The 18724-nt window shown below is 35.5% G+C and overlaps 1 protein-coding gene across 6 annotated transcripts in view; it reads left to right on the top strand.

The window, feature by feature from the left end:
* UACA (uveal autoantigen with coiled-coil domains and ankyrin repeats) overlaps window positions 1-18724 on the top strand; it is a 140391-nt gene that overhangs the window by 62861 nt on the left and 58806 nt on the right. For 3 of the 6 annotated variants that reach the window (XM_079912096.1, XM_079912093.1, XM_079912095.1), the window contains 4 exons: window positions 7546-7679; window positions 11929-12017; window positions 15085-15149; window positions 15945-16002. In XM_079912096.1, the coding sequence (XP_079768222.1) occupies window positions 7582-7679; window positions 11929-12017; window positions 15085-15149; window positions 15945-16002 (310 nt within the window). In that variant the 5' untranslated portion in view covers window positions 7546-7581. Of the gene's footprint in view, window positions 1-4956; window positions 5407-7545; window positions 7680-11928; window positions 12018-15084; window positions 15150-15944; window positions 16003-18724 lie in introns of those variants that run through there. The other 3 variants (XR_013826951.1, XR_013826952.1, XM_079912094.1) reach the window with 2 other exon arrangements.

Here is an 18724-nt window from a genome sequence, read left to right on the forward strand (position 1 = left end):
TGTTTTATTTTTACTTTTAATTGTGGTAAAGAAACACAGTTTACCATCTTAACCATTTTTAAGTGAATCTTTCAGTAGTGTTAAGTATATGCACATTGTTGTGTAAATTATCACCAGAAGGTTTTCATCTTGCAAATCTGAAATGCTATATCCATTAAACAACAACTCCCCGTTTTCCTCTTTCCCCAGACCATGGTAACCACCATTCTACATTTTGCTTCTATGAATTTGACTACTTTGGATACCTCATATAAGTGGAATCATACAGTGTTTATCTTTGGGGGGCTGGGATTTATTTCACTTAGCATAATGTCCTAAAGATTCATCTATGGTGTAGCATGTGACAGAATTTCCTTCCTTTTTATGCCTGATTCATATTCCATTGCATGTATATACCGCATTTTGTTTATCCATTCATCTATCAATGGATATTTGGGTTGCTTCCACCTCTTGGCTATTGTGAATTATGCTGCAGTGAACATGGGTGTGCAAATACCTCTTTGAGGCCCTACTTTCAATTCATTCAGATATATACCCAGAAAAGGGATTGCTGGATCTTATGGTAGTTCTATTTTTAATTTTTCGAGGAGCCTCCGTCTTGTTTTCCATAGTGGTTGCACCATTTTTCATTCCCACCAACAGTGCCCAAGGGTTCCAGTTTCTCCACATCCTTGTCAACACTTACTATTTCTATTTTTTTGATAGTAGCCATCCTAATGGGTGTGAAGTGATATCTCATTATGATTTTGATTTGCATTTCTCTAATTTAATGATGCTGAGCATCTTTTTATATGCTTGTTGGTCATTTGTATATCGTCTTTGGAGAAATGTCCGTTCAAGTCCTTTGCCCATTTTTAATTGGGTTATTTGTTTCTTTATAATTGAGTTACAGTTCTTTACATATTCTGCATATTAAACCTTCATCAGATATATGATTTGGAAATGTTTTCTCCCATTCTTTAGGTTGCCTTTTCACTCTGTTGTTTGTGTCCTTTGATGTACAGAAGTTTTTAAGTTTGATGTAGTCCCATTTGTCTATTTTTGCTTTTGTTGCCTGTGCTTTTGGTGTCATATCTAAGGAATCGTTAAATCCAAAGTCATGAAGCTTTTCCCCTATATTTTCTTCTAGGAGTTTTATATTTAGATGTTAAATTTAGGTCTTTAAATTTAGCCTTTAATCATTTTGAATTAGTTTTTCTATATGGTGTAAGATAAGGCCCAACTTCATTCTTTTGCATGTGGATATCCAGTTTCCTCAACACCATTTGTTGAAGAGACTGTCCTTTCCCCATTGAGTGGTCTTCGCACCCTTGTCAAAGATCATTTGACCACATATGTGAGGGTTTATTTCTAGGTTCTTTATTCTATTTCATTGATCTAAGTATCAGTCTCTATGCCAGTACCATACTGTTTTTTTGTTTTGTTTTTTTTGCGGTACGCGGGCCTTTCACTGTTGTGGCCTCTCCCGTTGCGGAGCACAGGCTCCGGATGCACAGGCTCAGCAGCCATGGCTCACGGGCCTAGCTGCTCCGCGGCACGTGGGATCTTCCCGGACCGGGGCACAAACCTGTGTCCCCTGTATTGGCAGGTAGACTCTCAACCACTGCACCACCAGGGAAGCCCCCCCCATACTGTTTTGATTACTGTAGCTTTGTAATATATTTTGAAATCAGGAAGTGTGAGACCTCCAACTTTGTTTTTCTTTTTCAAGATTATTTGGCTATTTGGTTTCCCCTGAAAGGCAGTATGAATTTTAGGCTGGATTTTTCTATTTCTGAAAAAAATGCCTTTGGAATTTTGATAGAGATTGTGTTGAATCTGTGGATTGCTTCAAGTAGTATTGACATTTAACAATAGTAAGTCTTCCAAGCTGAACACAAACTGTCTTTCTATTATTTGTGTCTTCTCTAATTTCTTTCAGTAATGTTTTGTAGTTTTTGGTATACAGGTCTTTCACTTCCTTGGTTAGGTTTATTCCTAGTTATTGTATTATTATTATTTTTTTCAAGTTAGTGTTTTTGTTTTGTTTTTAACATCTTTATTGGAGTATAATTGCTTTACAATGTTGTGTTAGTTTCTGCTGTATAACAAAGTGAATCAGCTATAAGTATACATATATCCCCATTATTGTATTATTTTTGATGCTATTGTAAGTGGAATTGTTTTCTTAATTTTATTTCTGGATTGCTCATTGTTAGTGTATATAGAAGCACAATTGATTATCGTGTGTTGATTTTGTATCCTGTAACTGTGCTGAATTCATTTATTAGTTCTAACAGTTTCTTTTTCTTGTGGAATTTTTAGGGTTTTCTATGTATAACATCATGGCATCTGCAAACAGAGATAATTTTACCTCTTCCTTTCCAATTTGGATACCTTTTATTTCCTTTTCTTGTCTAATTGTTCTGGGTAGGACTTCTAATACTATGTTGAATAAAAATGGTGAGAGTGAGAATCCTTATCTTGTTCCTGGTCTTAGAGGATAAGTGTTTCACCATTGATATGATGTTAGCTATGTGCTTTTTATATATTACCATTATTATTATTATTTTAAAAAAGATGTTGGGGGTAGGAGTTTATTAATTAATTAATTTATTTTTGCTGTGTTGGGTCTTTGTTTCTGTGCGAGGGCTTTCTCTAGTTGCGGCAAGCGGGGGCCACTCCTCATCGCGGCGCGCGGGCCTCTCACTATCGCGGCCTCTCTTGTTGCAGAGCACAGGCTCCAGACACGCAGGCTCAGTAGTTGTGGCTCACGGGCCTAGTTGCTTCGTGGCATGTGGGATCCTCCCAGACCAGGGCTCGAACCTGTGTCCCCTGCATTAGCAGACAGATTCTCAACCACTGTGCTGCCAAGGAAGCCCCCATATATTACCATATTATGTTGAGGTAATTTCCTTCTATTTCCAGTTTTTTGAGTGTTTTTATCATGAAAGATTTTAAATCTTATTTAATGATATTTCTACATTAGTTGGACTTTTGTCCTTAAGTCCATTACATGGACTTTTGTCCTTAAGTCAGTTAATGTGGTGTATTACGTTGATCAATTTTCATGTGATGCACTGTCCTTGCATTCCAAGAATAAATCCCACTTAGTCATGGTGTATAATCCTTTTAATGTGCTGTTGAATTCAATCTGTCCCCCTGGTTATTCTGATTTCTTTTGAAGTAAATACCAGAAACAGGCATTAAGCTGATAAGCAGGTAAACATATGCTATAAGGGCAGATACTGATAACTATTATGAAGATAAGTGAAACAGGGCAGAAAGATAAAGAGTGGCAAGGGTAGAATGGGGCTGGTACTGTTTAGATACCGAGGTTTGAGAAGCCCTCTAACGCAGTGATATTTAAGAAGAACCAGAATGAAGGTGAGGGAAGAACCTTACAGACACAGGGGACAGCAGAGGTGGGAATTTGCTTAGAGCTCTTGGGAAATACCTGGGAAGGCAGGAGCGAGAGTAGGGACAAGAGAGTAAGTCACAGAGGCTGGGGAGGTTCTGGATATCCGCAGAATAGGAGGGCACATAAATCCCATCTCCTGAGCCTTAGCACAGACAGCTCCATATATGGCTTTTATTATACATTACAGATCTCCCCCTGTCTTTTTATTTCCTTTGCCTTTGCTGTCCTATATATAGAAAGAATGTGCTTGCTTTGTTAACCAAAGGACAGGGCCTGAGTTCTATCCCACCCAGATTTCCTCTGAAGACCGGTGAAATGGAGTGGGTGGAGTCACTGGGTCCAGCCAGAATCCATTGTGATGTCTAATGTGATTTGGGGGAAAAAAAAATCATTGTTTCAAAAATAAAACATTATGGTATATGATCTTATATATTTTATAATTAGAATATGTACCTAATATTTTAAATTTAAATAGTAGGAAATGGATTTCTTGATGAAATTCGTAACAGAACTTTTAACTGGCAGCATGATCTATAGTATAGAGTTACCTCCTTCCTATAAACAGTTGTGTTGGGATGTTTAGCATTCCCATGAAATGATTTCCCAAATCTGCCTTTTTGGAGGAAGTGTAAAGTACTCTCGTGCTACTGTGGGAACTAGAAGGTACAGAACACCCTGGAGCTTGTAGACATTTGTCACCATCCTTGATAATGTAAGGAATGTTGTGGTACAAGCATGTTAAGCATCATGGAGAATGTGGAGAGGTTGTTTGCTTTGTCCCCAAATGGAGTTTTATTTACAATCTTGCTCAGTGATTTATGCATTTGTCTCCTCTAGTATTTAATCGTTTTATTTCTTTGTTAAAATCCCTGAATCTAGATAATTTGATTCCACTTATAAAATATTTACTTGTTATATTAGGCAGGGTGCTAAACTTGGAAATTAAGAGTACTGAGTTAAATTTAAAATTTGTTGAAAAGTATTCATCATAATGCAGACTATTTAATGTCTTGGCAGTGCCTCTGGCTCTTCTCATTTGACATGTTAGGAGACAGACTGGCAGCAGTTGTAAGCTGAAACCTGGTTGTATGCTGAACGAGACTGATAGGGGTACAAGGAAAACGGAGAAAATCTGAAAATGTTTCTGTGTGTGTGTGTTTCCTTAAATTAAAGTGTGACACATTTGCTTAAAATAGAATTTTATATTCTGTTTATCAAGGTCATTATAACTTCATGATAGAGGATCCTAAGACTGAAACTGGTTTTAAATATTGTTTTGTGGAATAACCTAAGTTGTCTCTTAACAATTTTGTCGTGATGTCACGCAAGTTGCTTTGATATAATAAGCATGTTTTACAATGTGTTTGAGTCATTTTTCCCTAGCAGACCTCAAGTTTATTACTCAGAGGAGAAGCATGAATTTACAGTATATTCTTAGCTGCTCTTCTCTATCTATCACTCAGCTGTCAAGGCCTATGGAATCTAAAATAGATCCTGACCAATGGGAGACAGCCTACACACTGCTTACGGGATGATTCGGATGTGGACAGCTTTATCGTGCACAGATGCTGGTCTGTGTTGCAGTGTTGAGGCGGCAGGATGCAGAGTTGAAGTTTTCCAGTGGAGTCCCTGAAAAGGGACAGCTTTGAAAGACAGCTTCTAAAGAATAACAAATAGGAGTTACAGTACCTGATTTGGGGGCTGCTCTTACTCAAGTGCTGCACAGCAAGGAAGATAATTTTCAAGCGTTATGAAGGCGGAGAAGGATTCTGAAGACGAGGAAAATATCGTTAGAGATCCAAGCTAAGTGTAGCCCAGCATGAAGACTGCAGAACAGGAAGAGTTGTAACGGGAAGGACCGAGTCACTTGTTAGGCGTTTCTCTGAGGGCTTGCTTTGTGAGCTACAGAGATTTGTAACTTAATGCGAAGTAGTTTGCTGTTAGCAACAAGAAACTAAATCCTGTCTATGATGAACTGTTGGTTTTCTTGTGCTCCTAAGAACAGAGTAGGTATCCCTGTAGTCCAGTGTAACAAGAGTCTTGGCTAGGCTTTTTGAACCGTATTCTTTTAAAATGTACTGTTTTATTAATTTTGGTTTCTTTGTCTATTATATTCTCTCTGCTTTATTTGATTAGCAGATTGGGGGTAGTGATCGAAAACAAAAGTTCTTGTTTCTTTTTCTGTGTTTAAAAAGCATATAATAGAATCTTAATAATTGAGCAGTATTTCTGTTAACTGACAGTGGACCAAAATGGAAAACAATGCTTAGTGGAGTAGAATTGAGAATCACAGGATAATATGAGACTTTAATCTCATTTAATTATCTTTTAAAGAGCCTTACTTTTGGATTTTACAATTGTTTTAGTGTTTTAGATAGCTCCTTTCTCCACCAGGACTTTACCTGGAAATAAAGTTGAGTTGTTCTAACTAAAAGGATAAACTAATCAATTTACAGCAAGCGTTTGTGCGCTAAACGTGACTTAATCCCTTAGGCATTTGAAAACACAAAGCCTACATCTACTACCACTCCCCAATTTAGAGTCAGTAAACTGATTGTTTTGTTTTAAAGTTAAAGAAAGGGGATGCCTAAAATGTAGTTTAGACTTTGAGCCAGTGAGTAGGGCTTAGCCACTACTCATAGTTGGTAGTTTGAACTTTTCAGGTTAGAAAGAAGTGGGTTCATCTCCAAATTTGACTAGCGACAACAATTCTGAAGTCTGTGTAGGTACTTGAATCAGATTTCAGGGGTGGGTTAACATTTTAATGTATTTATCTTTTTTCATATTCAGTTTTTATATTTTTCACTTCAAGTATTTAATGAATGCATTGCTTATTTAGCTAGAAAATTGGTTGCTTTCTTTTTTTCTGGTTTAGAGGGGATAGTAGATATAAAATAATCATACTGATCCAGCATTTAGAGGATATGCTTCATTTAAGTGATTCATTCCCCACCCCCACCCAGAAATTTGTTATGGTGTTTGTGGATATAGGAATTGCTTTGTAAGTTAAGTGAAAAATATGTACATCTTTTTTTGTTCTAGAAATGATGCTGGACTTAGCAAAGAATTTAGCAATAAGTTTACTGTATAGAATTTTAAAAGGCTAAAACCTTACTTGTTTAAATAATGTATATTTTAGTGCTGGGTTCTACATTTCTACTTACTAAGAAAAGGTTGAAGTTATTGGCTTCAGAATGTCTTGAATATATTTTATCCAATCAAAGCTAAAGATAACCTTGATATAATTAAAATATACATCATGTGATACATTCTCCTATAAAAAAAATTGCCTTTGAGCTTCCTTTTAAATACACATGCACTGTTTTTGTTGAAATAAAAAATCTTTTTTAACAAAAGCAATATATGTTGAATGTAAAGAAGGAAGAAAATGAAAGTCATCTGTGATCCTGTAATTTTAGGATTTTTAAGTAGTTAGTACTTTAGAGTCTTTTTTTTTCATTTTATTCTTTGTAGAAGTTTCTTTTTATCCTAACGTATAAGCATAATGGATTGCTTTTTCTCTTGAGTGTACGTGTGTGTAATTTGTCTCCATAATTATATTTCAAACAGTGCCTTTTAAGTGAGTAGTGGTGGTGGGGTTCTTAAAAGGTGTGCAGAATTCCACTGTGTCTAAGGGTCTTGGGAGATAATCAGAGCCAAATCTGAAAGCATGAGTTACAGAATAGGAAAAAAAAGAGCACACTGATTTTTGAAGTCATGAGAAATCTCGATTGAGCTTGGCTGCTTGAGTCGTTTAATGTCCCTGGAGTCTTGATTTTTCTCATCTGTTAAGTGAGGATGATAATTCTAGTTTACTAGGGTCGTTCGAGTCATTCATGCCTGGAACAGGGTAGGTGTTCAATCTTTCTCTGCTCTGATGGCAAAGAAAACAGGGCAGAAAACATGAGAGACATCCTTTTTCTCAAAAGTATAATTAAAATATTTCTTGTACATCAGGTGTTTTGGAAAGGTTCTTTTTGTGACGTTGGAACAGCAGGGACAAGGAAATTTGGGGTGCAGCTGGTAACTGAGTGATGTATTATACATTACTGCTTTCCCTTCTCTTTTTTTTTCTCCCCTTCTTTCGAAAGTCTTACTAATATATATAGTATGCCATGTTTACATTCTTTTTTTCTTTTTTGTAGCAAGCAGCAGATTGGAACAAATATGATGACCGATTGATGAAAGCAGCAGAAAGGGGAGATGTAGAAAAAGTGTCCTCAATCCTTGCTAAAAAGGGGGTCAATCCAGGCAAACTAGATGTGGAAGGCAGATCTGCGTGAGTATTACGATAATTCCCTAAAGGAAATTTGGGTAGACCCTTGGGATACAAATGAAATTTGTGAATTATGGTTATCAACATTTAATTAAAAAAACCTTTATCAAAACCCACACTATAAAGTCTTTCAACATCACTTTCAAACAATTTGGACTAATAATTGTTCTCAATATGAAAGATTTTCAAGTGAGAGAAAGAATACTAAAATACTACCCAGTGGTCTAATTGTTTGGACGCTGTGGCAAACCATAGCTTGGGTTATTTGGTGCATTTTTATTCGGTGCAATTTTGTTTATAAGCTTTTTTATACTCCTTATCATATTTGATCCTCTCAGTGGCCCTTTGAAAAAAGTAGGAAAAAGTTTACAGAGGTTAAATAACTTGGTCTAGTCTCATTAAAAGTCACAGGTCTGGGCTTCCCTCATGGCGCAGTAGTTAAGAATCCACCTGCCAAGGCAGGGGACACGGGTTCGAGCCCTGGTCCGGGAAGATCCCACATGCCGCAGAGCAGCTAAGCCTGTGAGCCACAACTACTGAGCCTGCACTCTAGAGCCCGCGAGCCACAGCTACTGAGCCTGCGTGCTATAACTACTGAAGCCTGCGCACCTAGAGCCCGTGCTCCACATCAAGAGAAGCCACTGCAATGAAAAGCCCGTTCGCCACAACTACAGAAAGCCCACACGCAGCAAGGAAGACCCAATGCAGCCAAAAAAAAAAAAAAAAAAAAAAGTCACAGGTCTGTGATGTAAACCCCAGTTTTCTGTCTTGGAAGAGTTCTGTAAATTACACTGCCTTTTCCTCTTAACCCCCAATCCATTTTTATATTTGGGTAATTAATTTAAATGAGAATGTTTCAGGCAGTAGGGAGGCAGAATGACTAGTGTGACTTAGGGAGATACAGGTAGTGATCCTACCCTTTTGCTTTTGTTACTGAGGACTTTACATGCTTATGAACCAGGCATCTTTTCTCTCACCTCTCCCCAGTCTTTATCATTTCTCTTCCTGTTGAGGATGGGGAGCAGTTGGGTTAAAGGGTAGATCTAGCTTCTGTTACTACCCTCTATAAATATAGCAGTTAAAACCTTATCTGGGAAACCTTCCAAAATTAGAGGTGAAAAGTCTCGTTTCCTAAAATTCCTCTCCGCCTTATACTTGCGTAAGTTTTTTTTTAGACTATTATAACTGGAAACCAGATACTAAATATAGAAATGAATATTAAGAAGTGGATAGTTAATGTTTGATGTAGGTCACTACCTTAGAATGCTTAGATATTTAAGTATAGTGAAAATAGCAAAGCATGACTTTAAGTTGTTCATAAGAGCAATAAAGTTTGAGAAGTTCCAATTTTTTTATACTGTTTCAGTTTTATCAAGTAGGCAATTTGATAGCTACAGAAACTGGTTATTTTGAGTCCTGCTGCTATTTTTGCTAATTTTAAACCATTTATAGGGCTCACAGTATAAATAGTGAAAATTTAATATCTAAAACTGACTGTTTTTCATTTTTTTTTTCCAAAATGCCAAGATGTTAAAAGATAAAAGGATCTTCTTTGGGATGAAAATCTTCAGTGAAACCTAATTTCTTCAGTTCTGTCCGTCCATGCTTTGAATGTTTTGAAAGAATGATTACTTGAGTTTTTGTTCAGGTTTTTTTGATCTAAGGTTCAACTTTGAGGGAAATTATTTGTATTAATGGTCAGAATTATGAAAATCTGGTGTAATTTGATTAACAATGAACTTTAGTTTGTGAAATATTTGAGTAGTATTAGTTTCTGAGGTTTTCACTGTAGGAAGTAGAATTCTTTCTGGGATTCATAGGATAAAATATTTTCCTTTTGTTACTCACACACAAACTGTATTCTTTCTTAATTAAAGCATTTTATATTTAGTCAAGTATAAGACATATTACAAATATATTTTCTGTAATTATAAAAATAATGTTATTTTGAATGATTTTTTTGGTTTTCAGTTTTTGAAATTTAAGACAAAAGTAACATGTCCTTCTTGACCTCTATCCAATTTCAAAAATGAAATATTTGAGGCCTAGCCATAGTCACTGCGAGGATCTGTTTTCTTCCTGTTTGCCTCTTTCCTAGGGTGTAGCCCTTTGCCCAGGCAAAATGGGGCAGGTTCACCAAGAAGCTTCACTGCCACTTGGAGAGCCATGGATTCCAATTCCTGTCTCCCCATCCTCTCAGGCTGTCAAAAGTACTGTTCAGCCTCCCAGCTGTTTTCTCTGGAATCAGCAAATGCTCCTAGACAAAAAGTAGCCCCAAATACCAAGCTCACCTCTCTGGGCCTCTGTCCTTCCCTGCATACTGGCCTAGTAATTTTTCACTGTCTTGTTAGCCTACTGACACCTTCAAGCAGATGCATTATTTTTTATGAAGCTCTTCTAGTTGTCCTCAGAGGTGGGGACTGTCCATATTACCTGGATCTCCTATTATAGAAGTAAAAGTACTTGTCTTGTTTAAAAAACGAAAACTTAAAGTTGATTTTTTTAATTGAAAAAGAGTATTTCTATAAAGCAGTTTTCCAAATTTCCTTTGCAACTCTGCATACAATTTAATGATTGATATATCTTCTTTCTGAAGCACATCTACTATTTATAGCACAACAGTATTAATAATGCATTGTAGATTTGCTGTGATTTCTGCCCTTTTAAGTGCATCATCAGTATAATGTTGAGTTATTTTGAAGAAAGAAGTCTTTCAGATTTTGTGAGCTAAGAAATGAAAACAAGCAGACAATAAATGAGATCCCCAAGATTGTTGGAAGACTAAAAACCTTTGCTTGATGGAAATTACCATTCCTCAAAAGGTTCTCATGGTGCATTGCATAGTATAATTCCCCACTTCAGTGTTGCAAAGAGATTGATACCCTCAGCCTTATAGCAATTTAAGGAGAACTTATCAGACTTTTAAGAACACTATATTCCTTTTATCAGAAACATCTCTTTCTCTCTAATTCAAACTTTACACAAACCTGGTTTACTTTACTTAGTAGTGCTCAGTCTCTAGTTTGCATTTATATCCCTTATAATACTAATAGAGGCATAACTAGTGTTGTAATATCTGGAAATGAATTTGCTAGCTATCTCCAGATTTTGTCTCTAAGCATTCAGTTATTCAGATATTTGAGGGTGCATCATCTGTCTGGTACTTTCATTGGTTCTGGGAATATAATAGGAAACAGAACAGACAAGAATTCCCGCTTTCATCTAGTTAGTTGAGTAGGAAAAGATTAATAGACCATAAAGAAAATAAACCTTGAATTTATATATAGTATTAGAAAATGTGTAATTATATTTAGAATAATGAAGGCCAGGATGGGGAAGCTAGGAGTACTAAGGTTGCAGCGGATGGGGAAATGTAAAATTTTCAAATGGTATGGTTAGGGAAGACCCCGACAGGGAGTGTGCTGCCAAGTGTGTCTGTATCCAGGCACCTTGCTGAGCCTTTACCTCCTGGCAACTTCACGATGGGTACGGTACTCGTTTAGGACCTGAGTTCAATGTCCTTTGCCAACAAGTCCTACAGTATTTACTTACAATGTCAGTTCTTAATGCACACAAAATATTTCTGTAAATGTTTATTGATTAAGAAAGTATTAGATGATCAAAGAAACAATGGGATATTTTATCATGTATCTTGAGTACTTGATGGCTTAAAGTTATTTCGTGTTCAACTCTGTTTGTGTGAAATTTGAACCAGTCGTACAGGTCTCTGAGTAAAAGGAAGAATAATGTGGTAGTACTTCAGGAAGAAGGTGATGCCAGATCTTTTGTGGCTTTCAAGTGTAGCTTAGCTTGTTTTGAAGACTTTTCTGTGCCAGGTTTAATATGATAATTCTAAAGAGATGGATAAGTGTTTTGATCTGTCTTTGGCCTTAGCATTTCGTTGTAACTTCATTTGTTTTGGCGGTTTCAGTATATTTGAAACTAAGTAAAATAATCTGATAGAAACTTTTCAGTGCATTTATTAAGGTCTAAACACCAGTGCCTTTGTTATTGAAATGATAAACTATAGAGGTAATAATGTAAATTTGGATTAAAATGAGTTTTTCAGTAATATGAGATAGGTTTCTTTTTTCTTGGATTAAATATATTGGTGTTCTAATGTAGCCTTTAAAATGCATGTTCACACGTGTGTGTATGTATGTGAGTATTGAATATAAGGTGACATTTATGTAACATTTAAGTTGACCTTGAGTAGTTTCCATGGCATAACAAGTATTTTCTTTTTGTTTAGCTTTCATGTTGTAGCCTCAAAGGGGAATCTTGAGTGTTTGAATGCCATCCTCATACATGGAATTGATATTACCACCAGTGACACCGCAGGTACGTTTGCCTCCATAGTCAGTTACAAACAGAGAAGACAAGCATTGTCCACTGCCAATGCTCTAAATCAGAGCTAAGTGTGATTTACAAAGAGAAGTCCTTAACTTTCTGTTTCTAATTAACTGAGGTATTGCTCTGGGGGAGAGGGCAAGTACTGGGGATGTAGCAGAAAGGATGACCGAATGGATGAGCAGCTGGAGACCTGAGGTCTAGGGCTGGTCTTGGTAGTGCTACAGGATTCTAAAATCTCAGACTCTGAAGAACCTTTAGGGGCCATTTAGTTTATACTCATATACTATTCAGTATATGAATTCTCACTGTCCTGAGGTCATTTGGTTTTTGGTTGGACATTTCTTGTGTTGAGGAACTAACTGTCTCATAATAACAACATCACCAGTAGTGATCATAACAAGAAGAGGTGACACTTATTTAACATAGACTTAGCTACTCTGCTAAGTGCTTTACACGTACTAACTCATTTTATCCTCACATCAAGCCAATGAGACTGCAAGGCACTGCACTGTTAAGCGACTCACCCGGGATCTTTCAGTGGATGAGTCGCAGTCAGAGTTTGTGTTTTTAACCATTATGCCTCATGAGGAGACCTGGTCTGTGTTTAGCTAGCTATGTTTATAAAAATTATTTCTAATAGACAGTTTAAGTCTGTCTCTTACCAGGCCTTCTGCTTAAACTTAGTCATACCTATGTCTGTCTTTTAAAATATTACAGCATAAGTTTGTCTGCACATCACAAGATAGATTTTAAGTATTTGAATAAAGCTATTGCTTTACTTCAGTGTTTTAGTTTTCTGTCATCTGGACAATCATTCTCAGTTCTCTGAGACCTGTGGCAGCTTATTTCTCTGCACTTCTACTTTGTTATTCAGTTAAATACGGGAGCTGACATAGAGCAGAGAATGTCCTTAACAACTTTAATTTTTATCCTATGACTCCATGTATGGACAAATAAATACATTACTGTTAACCAACATTGTGTTTGGAAATGGAAGGCAAGCGGGGAGAGAGAGAGAGATCACAAATGAGTTAGTGAGGAAAAGCTTTACCTAAAGTTACCTTAATTGAAGATGAAACTCAATTTATTTGCCACCTTTGAATGAACAAAAAGCTGTTGTTACTTATATATATGTTTTCCACTGATGCAGAAGAATATTTATTTTTAGAAATTTTGGATTAACCATACCATTTCAGAATTCATAAGACTTTACTTATTGTGCTGATTCCAATTCAAACACGTGTCTTTCTTGTTTTTGTCTGTGTTCATTCTGCTCTGGACATTTCGGCCTAGTGGCCAATCTAAGTGACTTTTGCCCTCCCTCCTTCAGTGCAGATGAAGCTCAAATGCTTTCCCAAGCTCAGCAGACGACGTCTTTTCATATACTGCATTCTGGCATACCTTGCTTTACCCATTTTGTCTTTTGTTTTTGCTGTTGTTTAGTCATGTATTTATTGATGGGTTTAATTATGTTTGTCTTTAGAGTTGTCCTTTCCTGAGAACAAGGACCTTGTCTCATTTGCTGTTATATTGTCTGTTATAATCCAGATGTGGATATTTGATAAAAATTTGATTAAACAATCTTTATGTATTTTATCTTAACTCCTTTATTTGCTAGCAATATAAAAGTAGATTGAAAATAACCAGATTTCAAGTTAGTGTGGTTTTGAGGTATTTGTGACCCAGGTCTTGCCAGGTACGCGCCTTTGATATAATTCAGGGTGATATGCTTTAGATGTGATATTTCCATGATTTTTTGCTGTCCTATCTCAAGTGGCTGGATTTGGTATTTCCTTAGCCCTGACCTGACATTTTAATGTGACCAAGTTTCTGTGGCGTTTTGGTAAACACCAGGGACTGTTGCCACTGTGTCTATCCTCACTATCCACTCCATGCTCTTACTTCTCATGTAAGCACCAGTTATTCTAGTCACTTTTCAGGATGTGAAATGTTTCTAGAAAGTTTGTCCATGACCAGTAGCAAATTGAAATTTGAAATTGTTACATCTGACTTATTTGTAGAGGATGTTTAGGAGTGGTTGAATATGTTACCTGTTCAAAGGTCTGGACTCACTGCCTTTTGCTCTAGAACCTGTTAGCTACACAGAAATGATCAGACCCAGCAAAATGTATTCACCTATCTACATGCATATAAAACTGAATGAGAGTTGAAAGTCAATTTATTCCTTCATCCAGGATGAACAGAACACACATTACTTTTCTAGCAGAAAGGTCTACTTGTGAAGTACAATTACGTTTGGAGAAGTTTGTGAAGTTAGAGGGAAATTAAGAGCATTAAAGATTGGAAGCTGGAATAGTCTGGTGAAACCCTTGTAGTTTTCACCATCCAAGAAAGATATTTGTGTGAAGAAGTACAATTAGGAGAAATAGTGTTTGGAGGTAGAATGTTCTCTGCAAATTACCTTTTTCAGTATTCAGAGTTAACCTTCCAGATTATCTGGTGACCTCTTCCCTGCTCCCCTCATCATTTCCTTTAAATTTGCACATTTTAATCACATATTTGAAAAAATTGTCTGATTTTCAGAGACAGAATCTCTCTGTAAACTTTGAATTTTAGTTGAAGCATAAAAATTAGTTAGAGAATACCCTTTCTTTGACTCACATCTCTTAACCTTTCTCCATTTTGGTATCCACACTGCCTGTTGAGAAATGTTACGTGAAATCTAGTTATCTTTCTCTCCCTCCTATCCCCATTCCTTTTTTTTCTTTCTCTTTCTCTCCCTTCTCTCCTATGGCAATATTTAATTACTTACTCTGTTTCAGGAACTGCTCCAGGTATTGGAGATACAGTGGTGAATAAGACAAAATTCTTGCTCTGTAATGAGTTTGTTTTTCTTCCCACCTTCATTGTTTTGGTGTGTACATTATCTCTAATTAAAATATGAAACTGGGTGAGACATCTTAGAAACTTAAAGCATGCCTACAAATGAAGTAGTCTGTCAACTGATTTTGGAAAACTGAAGCACATTTCTAAGGAGAATTCACATGTGAAGAAAATGACCCTTATCATATATTTTAAATTATTTCTTTTCTAGGGAGGAATGCTCTTCACCTGGCTGCAAAGTATGGGCATGCACTGTGTCTACAAAAACTTCTACAGGTAGTAAAAGTGGTTAATACTTTGACTTTATTATTTTGACTGCAAATAACAGATGTGTTTTTGGAACTTGAGATCAAAGAAAATAGTAGGCTAGCTTTGACTATTAGCTTACATAATATTTTTTCCATCATTTGTGAAAGAATGTGAACAATAAAGAGCAAAGACTCCGAGGGAAGTGAATTGCATAACTCAGTGTATTAAAAATAAACAACAAAGACTTGACCTTCCTGTTGACATTAGCTGGAGATTGGAATTTTCTGTCATCTGGTATATGACTTGCAATGAAGTGATACAGCATAGGATCTATATATTTCTGTATAAACATCAATAACTCAGACTATGTAATAACATCATTAGTTAAGCTTATAATCAGGCAACCACAAAATTCCGTGAACTACTGGGCTAAATTACGTTTTCAGTTGAAAGGTCTAGTCACACATTTCCTTAAACATGTTTGCCACTAAGTTTCACAGCAGAACTCATTTGTTTTTTCTGATTCAATTGTTCAAGTTTTAATTCTTGCTGGAAAAAAACCCCAAACAATAACAGTTTCTATATTTCATGCGATTGTAATGTACCATATGTTTTCCTGTTTACTGGAATACTGTTAAATTCGCAGTATAATGTTATTATATTTGTCGCATGTCAAAATATTTATGGCTTGTCTAGTACTCTTTAGAGTTTTTGATAAATGCAATATTTTTAAGATTAAATAACAGCTGTTCATTTGAGTCTCGATATTTAACTTGGAAATAAAACTTTCTTAGATTACTAAATATCTGTGTTTTAAAACAGTACAGTTGTCCCACTGAACATGTAGACCTGCAGGGAAGAACTGCACTTCACGATGCAGGTAATAAGCAAAGGTTTCACTTGGACATAAACAAAGCTTTGTTAAAATGGCTGGGCATTTAAATTAATTTCAAAGTTTTAACATGAATATATTTGTATAATTCATGGAGAAACAGAATGTTATGAATTTTTTATTTATTCAGATTTGAAATTTATTGGATTGTACGGCTTAAAAAGAATCATTCAGCCAGTATTTACAGGCCAGGTTGCTAGATACTGAAAGTCCAAATATGAATAAACCATAATCCTGCTCTCAAGGAGCTGTAAGTACCATGTGTTTGCTTGGGAACTGGTAGGAGAAATGGGAATGAGGAAGACTTCTCTTTCTTAAAAACTATATTTACCTCATTAACATGTCTGAACCTCATTTTCCTCATCTGCAAAATGAAGTTACTAACACTACTGCAGTAGTGGTTATAACTGAATCATGAATAGTACCTGGCATGTAGTAACTTCTTAATTAATGGTGATGGTGCTTGTTTTGATTTAGAGGTGTCAGTGCTGAATTACATACCATTGTAATTTGCTGTATTTTAAAAGAGATTTATATTAGTAATTTCAAAGATTTTATTAATCATACTGTATATCAAAATTTATCTGCATTATTCTTTAGGTGTCTTAAAGAAAATGATTAGAAAAAAGTTAAATATTTAAGGATTTTTGGAATGTAAGATAGTCTGACCCCTGGGCAGACTCCTCTAAGACTGAAATTCCTAGTTAACTAGGTGTTCAAAGGAAAAGCAAAACAAAACAAAACCTACTGTTTCCTTTCATGTATATGGAATATCCTTGGTAGATTAGAGGATTAGAGTAGTCTCTGTTAAAAATGTATTATACTTCAAATTTCCTTCAAACTTTTATACTTTTGATTTTCTTCCTTTTTAAAAAAATCTTATGTATTTTTGTGATAGTTTAATCTCTCACACAATGCATTTTTTAAAATTTTGGTATAGAGTGCTATTATTTTCAGAACATTTTTACATACATTGTCATTTAAGCCTCACAATGACTCCTGTGAGTTTCTATAGTTTTATAGTTTTATGATAATTTTGTATTACTATTTACATAAACAAAAATATTAATTAAAAAATAAATAAAAACATAGACCTAGATTCATATGTGATATACTTATCAAGCTTGTGTAGTTATGGGTTCATCAAAACAAATTTATAAATTAAACTTAAAATCATAAAAAATTATAATTCATTTCTGTAGCACTAATTTATTGTTTGATGGAAATTTTAAAATGATTTTGCTGCTTAATGAAGTATGAATATATGTCACATGATATTTCTATTCTCCTACCACCTTCTCATAGTTGTTTTTTAATCCATCCAACCTTATTAATAATCATGTTTTAAAAATTATTAAAAATGTTATAATTATTAAAAATTAAAAATAATCATGTTTTTAAAATGTTAATAATCATGTTTTAAAAATTATTAAAAATGAAAATTTGAAACATAAAGTTAGACTATCGTATTAAAATACCTTATACCCCTCATCCAGCTGAGACAGTTGTCAGCATATGGCTAATCTTGATTCATTTATACCACCACCCATTATTCTCCTCTACTTGGCATATTTTAAATCAAATCCAAGACATCATATAATTTTATCCATAAACAATTCAGCTTTTATCTCTGAAAGATAATGATTCTATTTTGTAACCTAAGTGTAATACCATTATTACACCTAATGCATTTGAAAATGTTTTCAATATCATTTACTCAATGTTCAACTTTTTCTAGTTGTTTTTATTTTTTTTACTGCTTAATTGAGGTATAATTATTATACAAAACTTGTATATAATTATTGTATAATGTAATAACGTATTGCACATAATTAACAATATGGTATTGTGTACTTTAAAATATATTAAGAGGATAGAGTACTTAGTATTCTCACCAAAAAAACCCCCCAAAAACAAACCCCAAAAAACACACAGACACACAAAAGGACACAAGGAAATTTGTGGAGGTGATCCATATGTTTAGTACCTTGATTGTGGTGAGGGTATTACAGTGTATGCGTTTGTCCAAACTCATCAAAATATGTACAGTAAGTATGTGTAATTTTTTGTATATTATAGATTTTATTATCCCTGTTTTTAAAACTGGTACAACTTAACAGATTGAAATTTTAATATTTGTTCAGTAGGTATACAGATGAAGTTAGAATGAAGACCAAGTTGATGTAGTAAAAGAACTCCAATATCAGTTGCTTATAAAAAAAAAATGGAGTGGTATAGGTTGGCAGGTGACTTGAGGTCATTCATGAACTGAATTCTTTCCATCTTGTTGCTCCACTTTCCTCTGGTATCTTCCTCAGCAATGTCATTGCAGCAGGGTTGTAGTCATATCTGCGTTCCAGCTGGCAGGAAAGGGAAGGAGAATAGGAGGAGCGCATGCCCACAGTCTGAGGCCCAGATTTGGAAGTGGTAAATAGCCCTCTACTCATAATCCATCAATAAGACCAAAGTCAGTTGGTTGTATTTATCTGTAAAGGAGGCCCAGAAATGTAATCTCAAGATAACTAGTCATGGCCGAGCTGCCACACTGTAGAAGAAGGGGAGAACAAATTTTGGTAACAATTGCCACAGTCCAGCCCTCTGGCCTTCCAGATATTCCTGCAGCCCCTACTTTCCACACATAGAACATTATCCCCACCCCAAGGGAGAGGATACATAACCGATTCAGTCACTGAAGCCACCTCAAAGTCTG

The sequence above is a fragment of the Stenella coeruleoalba genome (genome assembly GCF_951394435.1).
Source record: "Stenella coeruleoalba genome assembly, chromosome: 2".
Taxonomy (NCBI): domain Eukaryota; kingdom Metazoa; phylum Chordata; class Mammalia; order Artiodactyla; family Delphinidae; genus Stenella; species Stenella coeruleoalba.